General features: G+C 37.6%; 1 protein-coding gene across 1 annotated transcript in view; it reads left to right on the forward strand.

Moving 5' to 3' along the window:
* Positions 1 to 23,465, forward strand: part of PCDH15 (protocadherin related 15) — a 913,479-nt gene that overhangs the window by 567,495 nt on the left and 322,519 nt on the right. The window contains exons 12-13 of the mRNA XM_029061331.2: positions 8,869 to 9,075; positions 21,224 to 21,358. Of these exons, the coding sequence (XP_028917164.1) occupies positions 8,869 to 9,075; positions 21,224 to 21,358 (342 nt within the window). The remainder of the gene's footprint in view (positions 1 to 8,868; positions 9,076 to 21,223; positions 21,359 to 23,465) is intronic.

Raw genomic sequence — 23,465 nt, forward strand, 5'->3', positions numbered from 1 at the left:
GAATTTCACTTTATATTGTTTGGTAACAATTTCAAAGAACTGATCACATTTCAACACTGTCTCCTCACCATTTTTCCATCATACTGGAATTTCACATTCTGGCTAATTTTGTCCACATTTGAAGATTTACTGAAAGACACATCCTCCAACATGCTCTCTGTGATTAATATCCAGTATTCCAAGTGGCCAAATTTCCATGTTAACTGTTTTAATAGCTGAGTTTCAGGGATAATTTCTAAGAGGAAACAATGGAGTCAGACATTAAAAACGTGAATTTTGATTCTTGGCTCTATCACTGCTTTGAGATTTGGATTTGAAAGTTGCTTCAGTTCTCATATTCTGTTTCTTCATTCTTTAAAACGGAGGCAACTGTTCTAAATTTCCACTGGCACCTATGGAAATACTCTGATGATTAAAAAATATGGTTTGTGCACCATTGTTGTAAATTTAATTTACCAAATTTGTCTTGATAGTTCCTTTAACTCTTAACCCAGAAATTAGTCCTCACTATTGTTATCTACTATCATAACAAAACCCTTTGAAAATGCATTTTGTCCAGATAAAGAAGCAACCCATCTTTATCCTAATTTCCCCCCATCCCTTTTATGGAGACTTGAACAATGGTGAACAGAGATTCTTCTCTGAAGGCAGGAATTTAAGAGTACTCATTGTTTCAAAACAGTGAGGATTTTAAACTGATTATATATATATATATCAATTTCAGGGGAAACAAAATAAGAATAGTTAAATGAAAATTCACTGGCAGCACTTTCCCACATGCCAAATATCCTGTATAAATTGAATATGAAGTTTGATTTAAACAGCAGGATAACAGAGAGGAAGGTGCACATCAGTGGGGCTGGGGAAATGAATATACTTCAACCTCCAGGCCAGTTGCTAACCCCTGGTACTTGCCACAGAGAAGAATATTAGGAAATACCTGAAGGGTACCAGGAAATCTGTAAATTTGTATTGAGAAGCAGCATCGCCTAGAGAATAGAACTTGGGCCTGGAAGCCAGAAGAACCAAGGTTCTAATCCCAGCTCCGCCACTTGTCTGCTGTGTAACTTTGGGCAAATCACTTAATTTCTCATTACCTCAGTTACCTCATCTGAAAAATAGAGATTAAGACTGTGAACACCTTGTGAGATATGAAGTGTGTCCAACCTGATTAGCTTCCATATTACTCATCGCTTAGTACAGTGCTTGACAGACAGTAAGTGTTGATACTAAACTCATTATAGGCAAATACGTTTCTGCTAACTCTGTTGTATTGCACTTCTCAAGTGCTTAGTACGTGCTCTGAACCTAGTAAATTCTCTAAAAATGCCATTGATTGATTAACAAATACCATGGAAAAAAAAACCCAAAACTCATTTTTGTGAGGACATTAGGAGTTCTCAGGACACTTGATAATGTGAGGACAACCCCAATCTCCCATGTCTCAACTGAGTGGCATGCCAGTCATCATTGTTTATGCCTTTTCACCACCATCTCCTTACCACCTTTTTCATCGTATTGGAATTCCATACCCTGGCTAAAATTTGTCCACATATGCAACCACATCTCCAACATCCTTTCCATGATTAATATCCAGTATTCTGAGGCATCTAAACTCATCAGCCACCTCTAGCATTTATTGACCTATTAAACCTCATTCTCAGCACACACATATGTGTGTTTACATACATATATATATATTTACATATATATTTATATGTATATATTCATAAAATTTTTATTCTTTAAATTAAATAATTTTATGTCTTTCTCTTCTTTTAATGTGTAGTCTCTTTTTATTCAGGGAATGTGTCCCTTGTTTTCTAATTCCCAAGTGCTCAATTGAAGATCAATAAATAATATTGTTGCTGCTACTACTCTATCTTAGAATACCTACTTTGAGCTTAAAATTTTATCTCACACTTCAATTCCATCTTTAAAAAGCAGTTTTAATCCTCTGGAAGAAATAAAGAGAAGCATTTTAGTGAATGTGAAAAATTAGAATGTCGTGTGCTATTTTGATTATTGTGACTCTCCAGTTCCGTTTTTTTCCTGAGTCTGGTTGAAGAAACTTTCATTTCCCGGGTGAATTTTCATGTTTTCCCACCTTCAGTGTTTCTTAGATTCTTGGAGAATTCACTTCTTCTTAGTACTGTGAATTCGTAGTTCAAAAACATTGAAAGCACAAACCTTGGGGCTTTCAGTTAGATTCACACATGGAAATGAAAAAAGGAAACTTGAATGTCCTTTAGGAAAATAATCCTTACAAATGAACAAAAAGTCACTCGCTGGTATTTATTGCAAGCTCACTGTGTGCAGAGCACTGTACTAAGCTCTTTGGAGTGCAATTCAACAGTGTTGGAGGATATTTTCCCTGCCCACAAGAAATTTACAGTCTAGAGGATTGTTCGTATGTAAAGTTTTAAGACAACTCAAGACATTCATTGTATTTTAAATTTTGTTTTCAAATTGATAAATCATTTTAACATTATTTCATATTTACCCTCTCAGAGACTCTGGGAACCAGGTTAAAACAGGAATATAATGAAATATTCAAGATTAAGTGCAATTAGAAGTTTTTCTTATATTCTATCATGGAGGAAATGCAGTTTAAATAAAAGTTAGTAAAACCTCACAATACATCTGTTCTGGACAGAAGCAGGTGAAAGAGGGCATTTTCTCAATTACAATAATTCAAAACCCTAAAATGGCATTTAGCTAAAGTAATAAGGGGGAAAATGAACCAAATTAGATATTTCTAGACTAAATCTGATTTCCTTATATTTAAGAAATTATTTTTCAGCTCAGTTCTGTTGCTAACCATTTATGTAGTTATCAACCCTTTTTAACAATTAATCTTGCAAAGGTAATGTATTGCCATTGCAATTTATTTCACTTACAGTATGTATTAGTGATTATAGGAAGTATTTATTAAACTGTTATAATTTAGACTAGATTATGGCAAAATTATGGTTAAGTTTTTATTAAAATCTTTTGGATATGTACATAAGTGCTGTGTGGATGAGGGAAAGGGTGAATAAAGAGTGCAAATCCAAGTATAAGGGTGAAACAGAAGGGAGTGGGAGAAGTGGAAATGAGAGCTTAGTCGAGGGAGGTCTCTTGGAAGAGATGTGCTTTTTATAAGACTTTGAAGGTGAGAAGAGTAATCATCTGTCAGCTATGAAAAGGGAGAGTGTTCCAAGCCAGAGGCAGGATGCGGGAGAGAGGTCAATGGTGAAATGGACAAAATTGAGGTACAGTGAGTAGGTTGGCATTAGAGGAGAGAAGCATGTGGGCCGTTTGTAGAAGGGAATCAAGGGGGGGCAAAGTAATTGAGTACTTTAAAACCTTTTATCCACTAAAAATAGTTACCCCTTAAATGAACCTGAATTTTTAGAGCATAGACAGTGCTATTCCATTTCCATCTTTAGAATAAAAGGAAGTTGAACATAACCCAATTCTTAGCAGAAAAAAACGAATAAAACCAGCATGATTTTATTTCACCATTTTTGGTAATTTTGAATATGAATTCCTCTCTAGTAAGTGGAAATATAAATGTTTCATCTTAATGGAGAACATACTCAGTGGGTCTATTTTAAATGATTTTCTAATATTGTAGCAATTGTTATGTTAATGTGTATTTGATAATTAATATTTTAGCAGGATTGGCAATCTAGTTAATTTTCTCATTGTTTTCTCCTAAAGCCTAATTTTCTTTTTCTGCAAAGTGGATTAATTTAATCTCTCTCCATGTTAGTGAAGAGCTTCTGGAGAGGCTCTTCAGTAGCAGAGCCCCACTAGAAACTTCACAGAATGACCTAAGGTCAGCTGCTACCCTAATGTTGGAACAGTAGGTGGGCTGACCGGACTTCCTTACATATGGAAATAAGGAGAGGTAGAGTGAAGCCCTCCAACAGCATACAAAGTGGAAGAAGAATTTATTTGATTTCCTTCAATTCGATGTGAGTCCTTCTCCTTTGGCTCCTCACCAGTTTGCTTCTCATTATGCCCCTCCATGGAGTCTTTCCCCTGGAGATGAAAGATCCACAATAAAGAACCCAAAAAATGGTTCACTCTTCCATGGTAAATCACGTAGTCTTGTCTCTCTAAAGTGTAGTTCCTAAAAATAAATACTAAAATCATTGTAATTGGCTTTCGGTGGCTTGAATGAGCAGGCTGATACAAATGTACTAATTTGAATATCTGCAAATGAGAGCTGTATACAGAATTTGCCATGCACATACATAGTTGCCTGATAACTGAAGTCTTTGGAAATGAGAAAAACTGAGAAGATTGACTAGTGAGAGCCTTCCGTTGTCTTCACAGGATTATTTATTTATTTGTATTAATGTCTGTCTCACCCTCTAGGCTGTAAGCTTGTTCTGGGAAATTAATGTGTCTACCAACCCTATCGTATTGTACTTTTCCAAGTGCTTAGTACAGTTCTCTGCACACAGTGAGAGTTCAGTAAATACCACTGACTGATTGATTTTAGTCTTCTCAAATAATAATAATGATGATCATATTTATTAAGCACCTTTCAGTTGAACCAACAACATATTTTATTGACTTTTCTTAATGTCTGACCTAGCAGGTTAAATGGTGGTAGGTGAGTAGAACAGGAGAGAGGGTAAAGTACATTTCAGGGAAATTATTTGATCCTCTGATCTTACTAGTGTTCATTCATTCATTCAATCATATTTACTGAGTGCTTACTGTGTGCAGAGCACTGTACTAAGCTTAGAAAGTACAATTTCAACAGATAGAGGCAGTACCTACCCAATAATGGGCTCACAGTTGCATAACGGCTTCTCAAAATGGGCAGTACTCTTGGGCTTTCAACTTGACTGCCTCACCCTTCCACCCCATCCTCCTTTATCTCCGTGCAGCTGCCAACAATAATGGAAAGGGAAGCATTTTTACAACACAAGATAGGGGACAGTGGTGCACAAAATCAATAAATTAATCATTAGCATTTATTAAATATTTGCTGGATACAGAACATTATACTAAGTGCTTGGGAGAGTACAGTACAACAGAGTAGGTAGAAACATTCCCTGCCCACAACGAGGTTAAAGTCCTCTAGACCTTGACCACACACTGACCCAGGGAGCATAGGATTTGGAATATGATCTCCTAGGTTTCACAGCCCCATAAAATACCCCTAAGATGGCCCTGGTCTCATCCATAAACTAATCACATAACAGGGTATGGATGATTTAAAAGCAATCTTAATAGATAATCCCCATTCCTGCCACATTTCAAGCCATGTCTTCAAGCCATGTCTTCACAGTGTTTAGGGGATAAATTCACTTTTATTGCCAGCACCCTGAATGTTGTTCAGTGTAAAATAAAGGATAGCAACTGCTTTAGCTCTTGATATGACTTTAGTGCCTATTATTTATTTCCTTTTCATTCTTATGGCAGGGATACTAAATTGATAGCTACTGTAAACAATAATTAGGCAGAAAAAATACACAATTCTCTTAGTACAACATATCTGCTTAGGAATCAATAGGAAAGTGATTCAAGTTCCTGCTTCTATGAAACATATATACAAAAGGAGAAAAGATTACAAGACAATATACCATTTGTGATTTTCATCTTTATTTTAATTCTTAATATTATTAATACCCTTTCATGTTTAACCTTTTGAAATATCCCCAAAATAAGATGGGCCAAAAAAGTATATTTTAAATTTGTTACAGTTCATATATCAACCCTTAGCTCTTTCTTACACTTTTTAAAATCACCCAATGAGAAGAAAGTTAGATGTTTTCCTCAAGAAACATTTATTAGTCATCTTGATTTTCACAGTGGTTTTGAAAATTTTGCCTTTAAATCTATGAATTTCACTAAGAATTGTTTTTCAATAATTTAAATGAACTCTACCATTTTAATTTCATATAGAACATTTCTCAGTTGTTTCCAGTTTGCTATCACAGATTAGACAGTGATAAAATAACATTTGCACGATATTTGCTTTCTAACATTTTTGCCACAGATAGAAGATGGTTTTAGGTGACATAGTTGTCTAAAAGAGAGAAAAAAAACTAGGTCTTATTTAGTAAACACTTATTTACTATATTGCATTTTAGATATATTCCTGAATAAAACCTAAAGTACTGAGCACTGAACCACATGCCCCAGAAGTTTGTTAGCACAGGTTTTAAAGATAGAATCCTTAATAAAATCCCAAAGGTCAATATGACAAACAACTATTGGTTGATTTGAATTTACAAATTCTTAATTTTATATTGCTACAAGAAATAAAATATTTGAAATACAATTGCCTAACTGGGGAGAGATTCGGTGAAAATTTTTGCCTAAAACACTTTTACAAGTGCCATTTCCTAAATGGAGTTTAGTCAATCACTCAATCTATCAGTGCTATTTATTGAATGCTTACTACAGCACTGGAATAAGCACTTGGGAGAGTACAATACAATAAAATTAGCAGAAATGCTCCTCTTAATATGTGCAATTAAAGAAAAGAAATTAATGAAAAGAAAAGCAAGGGGGGAAACATGTTGGCAACCCTGCAGGGAGTTGAGGGAATACGTCTTTGCAATACTCCCTTTGGAGAAGGCAAGCCAGACAACTCTCCTTAATTGCACATGAGAGCAAATAAACCAAAAATACTTATCAGTATAGCAAAACTATTTCTTTTTCCAATTTATTAAAGTTTGTTTTTATATTTAGGGCCAAATGAAACAGAAAATAAACTCATCTAGATGATATTTGTTAAGTCGATAAAGTGTGTCAAACATTGTTCTAGGCACTGGGGTATATAGAAGTTAATGAGGCTAGACATAGTCCCTGTTCCACAAAGAGAAGGGTTGGGATTAAATCCCCATTTTGAAGTTGAGGATACTTTTGAGGGCAAGATACTTCTAGACTCTAAGCCCATTTGGAGCAGAGAAAATATCTATGAAAAGATGTCTACAAAAGATTCCTTCTTTCAACCATTTATTGAGCACTTACTGTGTGCAGACCTGTTTGCTCTCCTAAATAGATTGAGAGCCCTGTGTTGAACTGGGATTGGTTATCTTGAATCTTTACCAGGGCACAGTATAGTGCTTGACACATAGTAAGCCCTTAACTATTGTTATTATTATTAATGCAATATTATCATATCCTAACTCTTCAACCTAGCCCCGCACACTTCACTCCTCTAATTTCAAACTACTCACTAACACCTTATTTCAGTCTTTCTAGCCATCCACCCCTTGCTCTCACCCTCCCTCCTGCCTAGAATTCACTCCCTTTTCATATCTGGAAGGAATCCCTTACTACCATCTTCAAAGTGCTACTAAAATCACGTCTTCTGCAGGAAACCATCCTCAACTTCTCTTCTACTCATCCTATTTTCCCCCTGTATGGATTCACCTATGCACCTGAATCTTTTCCACCTTAGCATAGCACTGAGGTACTCATTCCATCCCGGGCCCCAGAGCACTTATGTACATAATCTAATATTCAATTTCTTCTCCCACTTGTAATTTATTTTAATGCCTCTCTTCCCTGCTAGATTATAAGCTCCTTGATGACAGGGATCATGTCTACTTACTTTATTGTACTCTCCCAAGTGCTTATAATGCTCTATAAACAGTGCTCAATAAATAGTATTTATTGATTGATTAATCAATTGATTGTTGGCTACGATGGCAATTCATTACGTTTTCAGTTATCCTGTCCCTTTCCAGTAATTGCATGTGGTTACTGAATTCAAGAGACTAAGAACGAGAACATAAAGACTCTGAACCAAGTTGTGGGGAAGCAGGGGTTCCCTCAGACGGTCACTCTTGGTCCTGGTAGCTGCAAATGAACTTCAGCACTGCTTAGTGGATAAAGCACGGGCCTGGGAGTCTGAAGAACCTGGGTTCTAATCCTTGCTCCACCACATGTCTGCCGTGTGGTCTTGGGCAAATCACTTAACTTATCTGAGCCTCAGTTACCTCTTCTGTAAAATGGGAATTAAGAGTGTGAGCCCCATGTTGGACGGGACTGTGACCAACCTGATTAACTTGAATCTACCGCAACACTTAGAACAGAGCTTGACACATAGTAAGCACTTAACAAGTACCATTATTATTATTATTATTTCACAAAATGGTCAATTTCATATCATCATGTTATGCTGCACACCCAACATAACACGTGACATTCTGTGCATCTGTCTAGTAGACATGAGGACTATCAGTGGCCACACTATCATTAGCCAGTGGTGTGGACTACTTTTAAAAGAAGTGGCATCTGAGCGATTATAATGGTCCACTCAGTTTCTAAAGGACCTTAGTGACCCAAAAACCTTAAGGTCACCACCAGTCTTGGGGCAAAACAGAAGTGCCTGCTCTTTTGAGGCTAAGAGAATAACCTTTTCTTCCAGTAACCTGAGAAGACAAACTATGGGAGAGCCTCGTTTAGAAATTAGCTTTTTAAAACAGTAACTTCAGCATGAGCTATGCTTGAATATGGTATTTATCTCTCAATGTTTATTGGAAAGGATTATAAATACAATGATTTCCTTAGTGAAATACAAATTTGAAATGTTACATTTAATAATGCAAGTGTTTTATGGTATGACATGGAATGGAATGATGTATAGTTTAATCATTCAAAATTCTCTAATAGTAGTGGGTTTAAACGTATTACATTTTCTTTGTTACTTAATAGTAGGTGCCTACTCTGATATTTTAAAAAAATGTAATATTCTCAAAAATATGAACTAAGGATTGTAACATGGTTCTGAAATATCTGGTTATTAATTGCTAGAAAGGCAGTCAAAAAAGCCTATTGTGACCATTTAGCTAAATGCTGAAAATAGAAGGCAGAGCCTGGAGTGAATCATGTTTTTGCCTTTTGTAGGCAGAACAAGATAATGGACACCCACTTCCTGCATTTGCCAACCTGCATATTGAAGTACTGGATGAAAACAATCAGGCGCCTTACTTCACAGTCCCAAGTTATGAAGGCTTCATCCTGGAATCTTCCCCAGTGGGTGCAACCATCTCTGACAATGAAAACCTGACATATCCGCTAAGAATCATAGCACTGGACAAAGACGTTGAAGATGTAGGTTTTATTCTTTCATAAAATTTTTGCACAGTTTTAACTGTTTATATTTAGAAAAGTAATTGTATTTTATTAACTCATTGGGACTATATATCTTTAAATATTTTAAATAATGTAGATCATCAAATAACAGCGAATGAGATGCTTTTTCCAGATTAATACTTTGAAGGGTTTATGTAGGCATTTGATAACTGTTCTCTTTGGAAGAGAAAGCCATCATTACTCACGTAAGATATATATTGCATTAGTCTTTTTCTATTCATATTGGAGTTTAGTGTGAATGTTTTTTGTCCCTTTAGGATATAGGATGGGCAAAACTGATTTATAAACTTGTGAAATGATGATAGAAGCAGCACTGTATAACTGTTCATTTTTGCAAACCCTTCCATCATGAAGCCTGACCTTCTGCTAGGTCCTGTAAGTCTTGCTGGATAGAGCTTTCCCCACAGGCCAGTAATTCCTATTTTCATTCCCCACTGCTGTAAATATCAGATACCATCAGAATGAAATTATATTAACAAATGACAGGATGAAAATAGACACCAACAGGATATTTTATGATGTCCTGGTATGGCTTAATGTTATCCGTTTTTCTACCTATATAATCAAGTCACCTGTCCCCAGAACCATCAATTACTGACTTTCAGTGACTTCTGAAACTTGTAAGTTAAGAAACCATACTTTTTGTCATAATTCTTGCCTCTGATTAACTCACCCTAAAAATGGTAATGAGAAGAAGAAAAATTATCCATTTATTAATTGTTTACTATGTGCCAAACACTGTATTAAGCAGACCCTGTCCCACATGGAATTTAATCCCCATTTTACAGATAAGGAAATTGGGGCAACGTAAAGTTAAAACATTTGTCTTCTAGACTATAAACTCACTGTGGTCAGGGAGTGTGTCTCTCCCAAGCACTTACTTCAGTGCTCTGCACACAGTAAACTCTCAATAAATATGACCGATTGATTATCCATGGTCACAAATGTGGTGGTGCCAACTGGGATTAGAACCTAAATCCTATGACTCTCAGGCTCATGCTCTTTCCATGAGGCCACCTTGCTTCCCTGAGACTGATCCTAAAATCACAAAGGTCCATGTGTAATTTTGAATGTGTATAACTAGTATACAGTGTATCAAGCCAGACAGCTTGCTCTCTAGCAGGCCCAAGCACAGAGTATGGAACTCCTGAAGTCAGTTGATTCATTTTTATTCTTAACTTCCCTTGTTCTTCTACCTATTCCTATCCCCTTGCCTGCCCTTCACCACCCAAAACTTTTTTTTTTAATTATATTAAAAAAAAAAGTGGCTCCATCCCCTCAACTTGGGTAGATGCCTCACACCTTCCTCATTCTGGCATACTTGTTTTCCCATCAACCTCATTTTCATCCTCTGTAAAATGGGATTAAATACCTGTTCTGTCTCCTATTTAGAGTGGGAACCCCATGTAGGACATGGACTGTGGCCTGATTATCTCATGTGTACCCCAGTACTCAGTACATTGCTTAGCACATAGTAAGCACTAAAGGAATTTTATAATTATTAACAGTAATAATAACAATAATAGTAATAATAATAAAAAGCCTATCCCACCCCACATAAAAAGAGCTCACTCACACTGTCAAAGCAGTCTCTCAAGGGGTAGGTGGGGTAGTGTAGTAGAGACCGGACCAGCCATTGGCCCACCCCCTCACCTTTTCCCAGTGTCCCATTCATCTCGCCTATTTGGGATGGTTAAATGGATAGAAAGGTCTAGGGCAGCAGTCACCCTGTACCCTGTGAGTCCTGTCCCTCGCACATCAGGAACAAAGGCAGGGGCATAGTAGATAGATAAGGATGGGTATTTTGGGGGGGAAAAAAAAGTACTGGGTTTGTATTTGGGTGGCAGATAACTTCTTGAGGACTGGGCAGGTGAGTAAGGGTTTGTGGATGGAGGAAGATGTAGCAAACAAAGTGAAAAACTTTTTTACTTGACAAGAGCCAACTAAACTGGTAGACTTTCAGTGACTTTTCTAGTGGCAGCTAGATAATTTGTCTCTCAGATGTATGAACCCAGCACTTAACTATTCAATGGTGAAACTGGCACCAGATTGTTGATGTCACAGTGGGGTTTTAGAATGCAATTCATCTTGCTCCCAAAACACAACCACCTGGTCTTTCATTTGTTTTGGTGAAATTAGCTGGATAATTCAAAGCTTGAACAGTTGACCTGAGGAATTCCCATCTGTCACATTTTAAGTGCTCTGATTTTTAGTTATGTAAAACAAAAGGAGGTATGCATTTATAATACAAAGTATTCTTAAGAAGAAATAACTGGAGGATGGTTGTTTAGAGATAATAATAATAATGATAATAATAATAATAATAATAATAATGGTATTTGTTAAGCACTTACAATGTGCCAAGCATTGTTCTAAGCACTGTGGGAGATACAAAGTAATCAGGTTGTCCCCATGTGGAGCTCACAGTCTTAATCCCCATTTTACAGATGAGGTAATTTAGGCACAGGGAAGTCAAGTGATTTGCCCAGAGTCACACAGCTGATAAGTGGCAGAGCTGAGATTAGAACCCATGACCTCTGTCTCCCAAGCCTGTGCTCTTTCCACTACACCACACTGATCAGAGATAAGAATTGTATCAAAAAGTAAATTCATATTATTTCACTCTGATTTAAGTTTTAATAAAATTGGCATATCATATAGAAAGGGAAAATAGTTTGAATTTCTCTGAATTCCATAAAACTTTACATCTTCTAAAAGCAAATATGTAGAGATTTGTGTAGTTCCCTGTTCAGAGATCTTTTAATTGAAAGAAGAAAAAAAACTACTGGTAGAGTCCTGAAGCTTTGTATAGTTAATAATGAACCCTTTTAAAGAGAGTGGTGAATTTTTTGAACAGAGTTCTTCTGGCATAAATACTATAACAATTAATGATGCCTGCAGTTGACCACTTACCCATTGTTTCGAAAGTAATTTCCAATTGTTGTTAATATAACCCTTAGTGGTAAGATGTATATTCATTTTCTGGATCTGTAAATCACTGTCAATTCACAAGCGTTCCTAAAAAAATGCCCAGGCAATAGGGGCTTTGAACTTTGCTTGAAAGTCAGAGCTCATGGTAAAATGCTGCACACTAGGTAGATCACTGTGAAATGGAAGAACATACTTGTTTGACCAGAATTTTCAGAGAACATTTACCCAGGAGACAGTATTTCACTACCTAAGCTTCAAGGTGGTGAGAGTTGATCTTTCAACCTAATTATTCTTTCTACCCCACTAAGGCATTTTGGGGGCCCTTCAACTTTTTCACTCACTGAATTAACTCCGGAGTCACCTAGAGATGTTCACAGTGTCCTGACACTTTTAGGTTTTTGCTGGGGTTTTTTTTCTATTTTTCCTTCCAAGGTAAGGTATTTTTTTGTGTATGTGCATTTGTTTGTTTTGTTTTATATGGTATGTAAAGCGCTTACTATATGCCAGGCATTGTTGTAAGTGCTGGGGTAGATATAAGGTGATCAGGTGGGACACAGTCCCTGTCCACATGGTCCTCACAGTCTTAACCCCCATTTTACAGTTGAGATAACTCAAGCATTGAGAAGTTAAGTGAGTTTTCCAAGGTCATGCAGCAGACAAGTGGCAGAATTGCGATTAGAACCCAGGTCCTTCTGACTCCCAGGCCTGTGTTTTAACCACTAGTTTGCATTTAGCTCCAAACGTTGCCACAATCCATTGCCACACACCTACACACACACACTCACACACACACACACGCAGCGTGGCTAGGAGAAGCAGCGTGGCTCAGTGGAAAGAGCACGGGCTTTGGAGTCAGGGCTCATGAGTTCGAATCCCAGCTCTGCCACTTGTCGGCTGTGTGACTGTGGGCAAGTCACTTAACTTCTCTGTTTCTCAGTTCCCTCATCTGTAAAATGGGGATTAAGACTGTGAGCCCTACGTGGAACAACCTGATTCCCCTATGTCTACCCCAGCGCTTAGAACAGTGCTCGGCACATAGTAAGCGCTTAACAAATACCAACATTATTACAACCCCCCCACCCCCGACTTCCTAAATAGGCACCACCAAGTGTCAGGGGAACCCTCTGGGGTCCAGCTAACCATTCCTACTTCCAAAGGGCTGGTAGCTAGGACTTAGAGAAAACCTCTCACTCTCCATTCTGTTTTGCAGTGATGTACCTCAGATGTCTGGGAATTCTCATCTAGACTCTAGACATGATGAATCATAAGTAGCTTAAAAGTAGATAAGCTGAATTAGGTTGCCAATTGATGCAGTAGATCTAAAGAAAAATATATACATAGGACCTAAGTAGCCCCTTGGCTTCAGGATAGCCTACTGTTTTGGACAATTTCTATCTCAACAACAAACCTAAAGGAAATCCTGTAACAAACATCTTTCCCTACAAACTGATAATTTTTCTGAGAAATCATTTTATCCTCTCCTAGTACCTCTCACTTCCTGCAGTGGTGCTAGAGGTTGTTCTGTGGTCCATTCTTCAACTAATCCCAGTCCTTCATGGAAACCACTGTGGCCTTTGGGACCTTCCCACAGGATTTCCAGACAAGTGAGCAGCTAATTTCCATTATCACCTCATCCCTAGTATCTCTCCATAATGGCTGTGCTTCTTCTTCTAGATAGCCCCTGGCTCCTTTTCCTTAAGCCTGCTGTGATTGACTTTGCTCCAAATGTTTCCCTTAAGGTACTTTCCCTTTAGGAAAGATAGCAAGGAGTATTTGGATGATTTCCTGTCCCCCTCAGAGGGCAGCTGTGGGATACCTGTAGACTGCCTCTCCAGTCATATTTATTGAGCACTATATGCAGAGCACTGTACTGGGCCATTTGGGAGATTACAATGTAACAGTATAGCAGATGCATTCCTTGCCCCATAAGGTCCCAGTTTTGCCAGTAAATTATTAGCACATGTTTTCACTTTTCATGAAGGAATTAGGCTTCACAGAAAATATTTAATATGTATTGTCAGTGTGAAATAAAGAAAAACATTTTGATAGAAAATGAGCTTCTAAAAGGAACAATATTATTTTAATTAAAAAACAAATTTGACTTATGGCTAAGCATTGGTGTCAAATTTATGACTTTAAAATAATCATGTCATGTGTTAAAGTTTTACCTCCTAAGGACCTAGTTAAAGAGTGGTAATTTAGTGAACTGAGGTTGTGATATAAATATTAATACAACTAATTTATTTAGAGTACTTACTAGAACTACCACATTTAATTATTTTACTTAAATTGGAAATTAAATAAAATTTAAATAAGAAGTAGCAGCATCAGAGAATCTGGGTTCTCAGTCAGGCTCTTCCACTGTCTATTACCTCAGTTGACTGCCTGTTACCCAGTTTCCATCTGTAGTATGGGGATTAAGTCCTCCTCCTTCTAAGACTGTAAGCCTCTTGTGGTAGATAGCTACCCCAACGTTTAATACATGGTGTCTGGCACATAGAGAGCACTTTTACAAGTATCATAAAGAATGTAATAAGTACAAAACTAAATATTGCAGAAACTAATCCTATTAGAAGCTCTTCTTTCTGACTCAGTTTTACCAATCTACTCCAGAAGCTTTCATTGGAGACTCTGCCAATAACTGGAGACAACACTCAGCTTCCATACAGCTTCACTGGTGGGACCAAAATTCCATGTGGATTTCAGAAAATGAAATTGTCCAGAAAGATTTGGTGGAGCCAGTCTAAAAAGACCTCTCAAATAATGTGGGCCAACTCCCTCATTCTCGCCTCATTCTTTCCTTTGGTAATGAATTCCCATGAACCCTCATGCTCAATTAGGTTTTGATTTGGAGGAGAGATTTTTTTTTATATGATACTTGCTAAGTACCTACTTTGTGCCAGGCAGCACCATACTAATCACTGGAGTAGTTACAAGTAATCAGATCAGACACAGTCCCCGCCCCACGTGGGCTCACAGTCTAACCTGGAGGGAGGAGGGTTTAATCCCCTACAGAAGAGGCAGTTAAGGTGTAGAGAAGTTAAATGACTTGCCCACGGTTGTGTAACAGACAAGTGACAGAGCCAGGATTAGAACTGGGTTCCTCTGACTTTCAGGCCTGTGCTCTTTCCACTGAGCCATGCCATGAAGTTGGCCATAAATTAACGGTCATTTGCTGGCTTCCAAGGCACATGATATTGGTGCAGAGTCAGGTGCTATCCAGCCGTCATGGTCTGCTCGGATGGGAAAGTTGCATTTGGAATAGCTGATTATCTCGACAATAAGGTAAAACAGTCCTCTGCTACTTGGGAGATATTGACAGAGGATAAATGATGCAATCAATCATTGTTTTTATTGAGTGCTTACTGTATGCAGAAAGTGTAGTGCAACAGAGTGAGTAGACAGATTCTCTGCCCACAGAAAGAAACAGTATAGCCTAGAGAAGCAGCATGGCTCAGTGGAAAGAGCCCGGGCTTGGGAGTCAGAGGTCATGAGTTTGAATCCCGGCTCTGCCACTTGTCAGCTGTGTGACTGTGGGCAAGTCACTTAACTTCTCTGTGCCTCAGTGACCTCATCTGTAAAATGGGGATTAACTGTGAGCCTCACGTGGGACAACCTGATTACCCTGTATCTACCCCAGCGCTTAGAACAGTGCTCGGCACATAGTAAGCGCTTAACAAATACCAACATTATTATTAGTGAAAGAGAACTGCCCTGGGAGTCAGGAGACCTAAATTATAATCCCACCTCTACCACTTTCTGGCTCTATATTATCGGGCAAGATACTTCACTTCTCTGGTCAGTTTCTTCTCCTGTTCTCCCTCCTACTTGGACTGTGAACCCAGAAGTGACAGAGATTAGGTCCGACCTGATTATCTTTTCTCTACGACAGTGCTAAGTATAGTGTTTGGCACATAGTAAGCACTTAAATCCCATAATTAGAAAGGGACATCCAAGAGTTTGTCATCCTGGAAACTCAGGAAGGTGACACGTTACTCTTGGACCTAAAAATGTTTGTTCAGGAGAAAGCCATAAGAGGATTTTCTTCCTAGGGATGTAGCATTAGCATTGCATTAGCAGAAAATTCATTAGATCATACATGAATGATTAACATATGACAGGACAGCAAAATATTGACTATTAGCTGAGAAACTGCTATTAAGAAAGGAGGAACAATTTTCGAGTTATTCACTGAGCTTTGTCCTCATTGTTCCATGGTGATGAGAGCCCAGAACAGCTTCTAGAGAATTAATTTAAGAACCACAATAATTTCCTTCTGCTTTCCAACATACCCCCAATCTTCTTCCATCAATGTTGCTGCCATTAAGGCTAGTTCTGTGACTGAACAAATGTGGGTAATACAGTAGTTTTTGAAAGTTCTATCAATTGTACTTATTAACTGCTTATTGTGTGCAGAACAGTGTAATAAGCACTTGGGAGAGTACAATATAACAATATGACAGAGCTGGTAGATGCATTCCCTGCCCACAATGAGCTTACAGTCTAAAGGAAAAGTTCCTTGCTACTCCAGCTTAACTGTTGTAATTTTATAAAAGCTGGTCGAATACTGCCCAGTTTTTAATTCTATTTCACAAGTTTAATTAGATTAATGGTGTATGTTTTTATTTGTTTGCTTGTAGGTTGGACCAGATGACATTTCTGTAGGTATTAGGCAGTAATTCTGTGACTTGATTTGTTGATTGGTTATGTTGGTTTTTCTTCTATTGTTTTCTTCTTTCAGAAAGCAAAGAGGTTTTGGTGCAACTTGAATTTTAAAGAGTTTTCCATAAATTACATTTTAGTTAACATTTGATTTGAGGTTTTCCCTTTGAAATTAATGTTTTAGTACATTAGCACTAAGATGAAATTTTCATTGCATACATGCATATTTGTCCATGTACATACACACAAATAAATATATGTGTTATTAATGGTTATATATGCACACTCATTCTTGTATGTCTAAAAAAATCACCTTGATAATCAGGTTTTAAAACATAAATTAAGAAAATTATGCTGTGAAGTCATGTTTGTTATATATATATATATATATATATATATATATATATATACATTTTATAATACATGTTTGTAATATATAATATATTAGGTGCTATGCAGATTCAGGCTCAAATAAAAAATATTTCAAATGAATACTTTAAAATGCAGCTTCAGCATTTGGGTTGGTTTATATTAGTCTGAGAGAGCTTCTGGATATAATTGTTCTATGTTTACTGGACCATAGCCAATAACCCCTAGTATTCTACTGTACTGCCTGTATATTACCAGAGAAAGTTCACTCCCAAGGGGATTATTCAGTCTGGAACTATTAATAGTATTATATGTGCTATGGGGTGTAAATTATGTTCTATGTTACTCTATATAGATATGTATGAATACATTGTCCTCTTTGTCAGGAATTTATGCTATAAGATAAAAGAAATACATTTTAACAAATTCAACAAATTTGAATTTCAAGAAATGACCTTATCCTAACAGAACTGAACTAGCTCAGTGGTTCCTGTGCCTTAAAATACAGAAATTTAAAACTTTTTAATCCTCAAGGACACCAAATCCTCCGCCCACACCTTTCAGGTGCTTCATGTGAAAAATAACTTTCAAATTATGCTACAATTCTATATTTCATTCAGTCAGAAAACCAGTTTATAGTAATGTTTATTAAGTTGAGGCTTACTGACATCCTTTCTTGCTAGTTCTAATCATTTGACTTAACATATTTCACTTGCTCTTGAATTTACAGGAAAAGAATTGTTTTTGTGCTTTGGGTGCACTTGTGTAATATAAAAAGGTGGTATAATTTCTGTGCATGTATTTGATTATATATGTATATTAATCAAATGAAGAAAGTATGTATACACACATTTTCAGTCCAATTATTTTGTTTTGTTTTTTATTATGGGATCTTTTTGAGCTCTTACTATGTATCCAACACTGTACTCAATTCTGGAATAGGTACAAGTCAATTAGGTCAGACATAGTTCATGTCCTGCATGGGGCTCACAATCTAAATAGAGAGAGAACAGACATTGAATCCTTATTTTATAGTTGAGGAAACTGAGGCACAGAGAAGTCAAGTGATTTGCCCAAGGTGACAAAGCAGCAATTGACAGAACTGAGATGATTGGCTAAATGTCTTTGTAAGGGATGTAGGCATAAGAGCAATAAAAGGCCTGGAAAGGAAGATTTAAATGCATGATTTAAAAAGAGGCTTTTAGATAACCTTCATGTGTTGTTGATCTTTGAAATTGCTCTCCCTCACTTCCACAAAGCTATCACAAAGTGACTTTCACAAGCATATTTGCAAGTGGGCTTTCTTGAAATTAGTGCCAAAATTAAGTGTATTCTCTTGATGTACCCATTCACATGGAATGTTTTTCTATAATCCTCAAATGGATGAAGAAATGGCAGGGATGGGGAGAAATTATAGTAACACATAAAGTGTCAGCAGTGGGGAAGTGAAAGTCATGTCTTGACAGACCAAAGATGACTTCAAAACTATAAAGATCTAATTGTTCAGGAATCAGTAGAGTGGTTGGGTTAAATGAAGAAAACTTGCTTCTACTCTCTCTCTCTCTCTCTCTATATATATATAGACATATGTGTATATGTTATCTAATATATACCTGGTATATTACCAAAATATTCCCAAAGTAGGAGCTCCATGAACAGAAAGAACCCAGGCCTGGGAGTTATAGGACTGGGGTTCTAATTCCAGCTCTATCAGTTAACTGCTGTGTGACCTTGGTAAGTCAGTTAACTTCTCTGTGCTTCAGTTCCTTCATCTGCAAAGTGGGGATTCAAAAATCTGTTTTCCCTCCTACTTAGACTGTGAACCCCATGTGAGACCTGATTATCTTGTGTCTACCCAGTGCTTAGTACAATGCCTGGAACATAGTAAGTCCTTAACAAATACCATCATTATTATTATTATACTTAACTGTATTTAATTAGCACCTACTCTAGGCAGAGCACTGTGCTAAATGCCAGGGAAGAGTATAATGGAGGCTATATTAGACAGGATACCTGGCCCAAACAGGTTTATGTAACCAAGACAAGCAGGGGAAGGCAAGGGACATATAAGGAAAAAACTGAAACAACAAAACAACATAATAAAATGACAACAATAAAAGCAATTAGAGCTATTGTGAAGTAAGGATAAAGGAGTCATTTACAGGCTTCTCATCACTGCAGTAGGGTGGTCAATAGTCAAACAGGCACAACGGGAAAAGTGTAATAAATAGATTTGAAACCAATCCTTGGAATCATAAAAATTTACAATTAAGAATGCTGCCCTATTCCTAATCCTGATTTTGTGTTAACTCCAGGGATTAAAGTTCAGACCATACCATTTATCCTCCAAAGAGCAAAACCTTCCTGATATTATATTGTTATATTATCACTTCACTAGTCAGTGTATTATAAAAGGATTAGAGATCTTAAGGGAGTTGAGCAGTCAAGAGGATCATAATCTTCCAGTGTTGGCAAATCGGCTGGCTTCATAAATACTGTAGGAATTGCATTCTGGGTTTGGAACCTGCTGAGTGTGTTGTCCTTCATTATAAAAAGGACATTTCTCACTTTGGGGAAACTGGCATTTACACAGTCAATACAACAATCACACCCATGCACATCTGAGTAAGCAGTGTTAGGGTGGAGGCTCATGAATATTGAGTAATAGAGGGGCTAAATTAGCCATTTAGGAAGGACTATAAATTTTGAAGGAAGATGCTGCCCAGATCATGCTTATAATCCAGTGGACAAAAATATGCAAGAAATACACCAATAGAAATCATTTTCATATCTACTAAAATAGATGTATTGCAAAAAACAGTTGGCAATGACAGTTGTATTGGAGTAATTGAAGTCAAACTAGCCACCTTTAATCTAGAAGGTTTCACAGAACACAGTAAACAATATGATCAAAGATAGATGATGATAAATTGTAATTTTCCTCTTATTTAGCATATGATAATAATAGTTTTAGAGGTATTTGTTAAGCACTTACTGTGTTCCAGTCATGATACTAAGCCCTGGGGTAGATAAAAGATAATCAGATCCCACATGGGGCTCTCAGTCTAAATAGGAGAGAGAACAGGTTTTGAGTCACCATTTTGCAGGTGAGGGAACTAAGCTATAGATGTTGAGTGATTTGCCCAAGATCACCGAGCAGATCCGCAGCAGAGCTGGGATTAAACCCCAGGTCCTCTGACTCCCAGAACTATGCTCTTCCCATTAGGCCACATATTTAGCAAAATTAATTCATATTTCAGTAGTGATAAAAAATATTTATAAGTGAAAGGAATAGTAACCAGTTACCCTTTCATCTTGTTGATATGGAATTATAAATTTGAACATGTCCATCTATTGCCACCAAATCAGATATCCACTTTTAAATATCTAACAATTATTCATTTGACCATGATTCTTTAATTGGTTTATTATTTTCATAATAAAGCAGTGAGGGAAACAATTGGCCTGGAAATACAATTGTAGCTCTGCTACTGGTCTGCTTTATGCTCAGGCATGCCACTTCTCTGTGCTTCAGTTCTGTCTTCTGTAAAACATGGGAATCAATTAATACTTCCTTCTACTTATGCTGTGAGTCCATATGGGACAGACTGTGTCTAACCTGTTTATCTTGTATCCACCCCAGCATTTAGAATAGCACTTGACACATAGTATTTTACCACTACCATAATAATAAACAATTGTGTTTTCTACATTTAGAAGCAACATTCAAGTTAAACTGGAGAATCAAACTAAGAAATATATCAACTTTATGATGTTCATTGGAATACAACAAAATTATTTTTAGTATGGAAAATCTTTGTATGTTGGAGGCTGCTTATTCAACTAAAGGACTGTTTAATCTGACTGTTTCTCCTTCAGGTTTAAAGTGAAAGTAAGAAGGAATTTAAAAAATAAAAGAATGCATGACAGTTAAATGTTCTTTAAAAATACAGTCCTGCAGACTCTGTATCAAATTGTCACAGTGTTTTCAAATTTAATATGGCTCATCATATTTGCATTGAGAACTCATTTAAATTTCAATTTGGTAAATTCTGAAACTGTTTCCAAGTGAATATTGGATAAAAGCAAATGTTTTTGCTCCCAAGCATCAATGTTAATCAGTGGTATTCTTGTATCTTCAAAGACAAAAGACCCGGAGCTCCATCTTTACCTGAATGATTACACCAACGTTTTCTCTGTGACACAGACTGGAATAACTCGCTACCTCACCTTGCTTCAACCTGTTGACAGGGAGCAACAGCAGATGTACACCTTTTCGGTAAACCACATTCATTCTCTCACCTGTTTAATTACTGGACTCTCTGGAAGCAGGACTGATCTTCAGAACTGTGGCCAGAAGCAGAGAGATTTTGTCTATCTCGACCGTATTACAAATTTCTGCAGAATGGGTGATTAAATAAGAAACTTCCCTGGTATCTCCTCTTTATAGCTGGTAGCTCTCCATTTCCTAGGCTTCCACTGCGTAAATCCTGGGTGGTCGGACAATGATATGCCTGTGATTATACTATCCTTCCCAAGGACCTTATCTCCTTCCCTCACTCTTGATTTGAGTCTAATGGGAGCAGTTTGCAGTCATCGACCTGAGTCCTCAGAAGGAACCTGGTAAGATTCCTGCCATGAAGCTAAGGTCACCATGGGGATTAACTTGAAAATTACTGGCATGAAAACTCTTCCCTCAAAGTCTGTGTCTGGGTCTGAGCCAGGATTTTTTATTTCCTCATGATCAATCCAGCAGTTGTATTTATTGAGTGCTTACTGTGTACAAAGCACAGTACTAAACATTTGGTAGACTACAATAGAAAAGAGTAGGTATAGATTATCTCTGCCCACAAAGCGTTTACAGACTAAAGGGGCAGAAAGTAAATATATACATAAATGCTATAGGAATAGGGGAGGAGCTATTATTGAAGTGCTTAAGGGAACAGACACAAAAGCATAGGTGATGCAGAAGGGATAATTTAGACAGGGGAGTGAGGGCTTAGTCTGTGAAGGCCTCTTGGAGAAGATGTGGTTTTTGAAAGGGCTTTGAAGATTGAGTGAGAAGTGGTCTGTCATATATGAAGGAAGAGGGTGTTCCAAGCCAGAGGGAGGATGTGAGCAAGGGTCAGCAGCAAGAAAGAGGAGTGATGTTTGGATTGCAAGAGGGGATCAAGAAGGAGAGGCCAGATTGAATGTTTTAAGGCCAATGGTAAAGACTTTCTCTTTGAAATGGAGATGAAGGGCCAACTTTAGAAGGTTTATGAGAAGAAGGGAGATGTGGATTGAGCATATTTTTAGAAAAATGATATGCAGCAGAGTGAACTAAGGACTGGAAATGTGAGAGGGAGGTCATTGACAAGGCTGGTGTAATACTAATAATAATGATGTTGGTATTTGTTAAGCGCTTACTATGTGCCCAGCACTGTTCTAAGTGCTGGGGTAGATACAAGGTAATCAGGTTGTCCCATGTGGTGCTCATAAACGTAATCTCCATTTTACAGATGAGTTAGGTGAGGCACAAAGAAGTTAAGTGACTTGCCCAAAGTCACACAGCTGATAAGTGGTTTCCTCTGACTCCCAAGGCTGTGCTTGCCACTAGGCCATGTTGTTTCTCTATAATTATGGTATTCATTCATTCATTCAATAATATTTATTAAGCGTTTACTATGTACAGAGCACTGTACTAAGCGCTTGGAATAAACAAGTCAGCAACAGATAGAGACAGTCCCTGCCGTTTGATGGGCTTACAGTCTAATCGGGGGAGACGGACAGACAAGAACAATGGCAATAAATAGACTCAAGGGGAAGAACATCTCGTTAAAACAATGGCAACTAAATAGAATCAAGGCAATGTACAATTCATTAACAAAATAAATAGGGTAATGGAAATATATACAGTTGAGCGGACGAGTACAGTGCTGTGGGGATGGGAAGGGAGAGGTGGAGGAGCAGAGGGAAAGGGGGAAAAAGAGGGTTTAGCTGCGGAGAGGTAAAGGGGGGGTGGCAGAGGAAGTAGAGGGAGAAGAGGAGCTCAGTCTGGGAATGCTTCTTGGAGGAGGTGAGTTTTAAGTAGGGTTTTGAAGAGGGGAAGAGAATCAGTTTGGCGGAGGTGAGGAGGGAGGGCGTTCCAGGACCGCGGGAGGACGTGGCCCAGGGGTCTTTGTTAAGTGCTTACTATGTGCAAGACACTGTACTACTAAGTGCTGGGGTAGATACAAGCAAATAGGGTTGGACACAGTCCCTGTCCCACTTGGGGCTCACAGTCTCAACCCCCATTTTACAGGTGAGGTAACTGAGGCAGAGAGAAGTAAAGTGACTTGCCCAAGCTAAGGCAGGATCTGACAAGTGCTGTTATCGTCATGGTAGTAGTTTGAGTGGAGAAGAAG

This window comes from Ornithorhynchus anatinus, chromosome 3 (genome assembly GCF_004115215.2).
Source record: "Ornithorhynchus anatinus isolate Pmale09 chromosome 3, mOrnAna1.pri.v4, whole genome shotgun sequence".
In the NCBI taxonomy this organism is placed as follows: Eukaryota; Metazoa; Chordata; class Mammalia; order Monotremata; family Ornithorhynchidae; genus Ornithorhynchus; species Ornithorhynchus anatinus.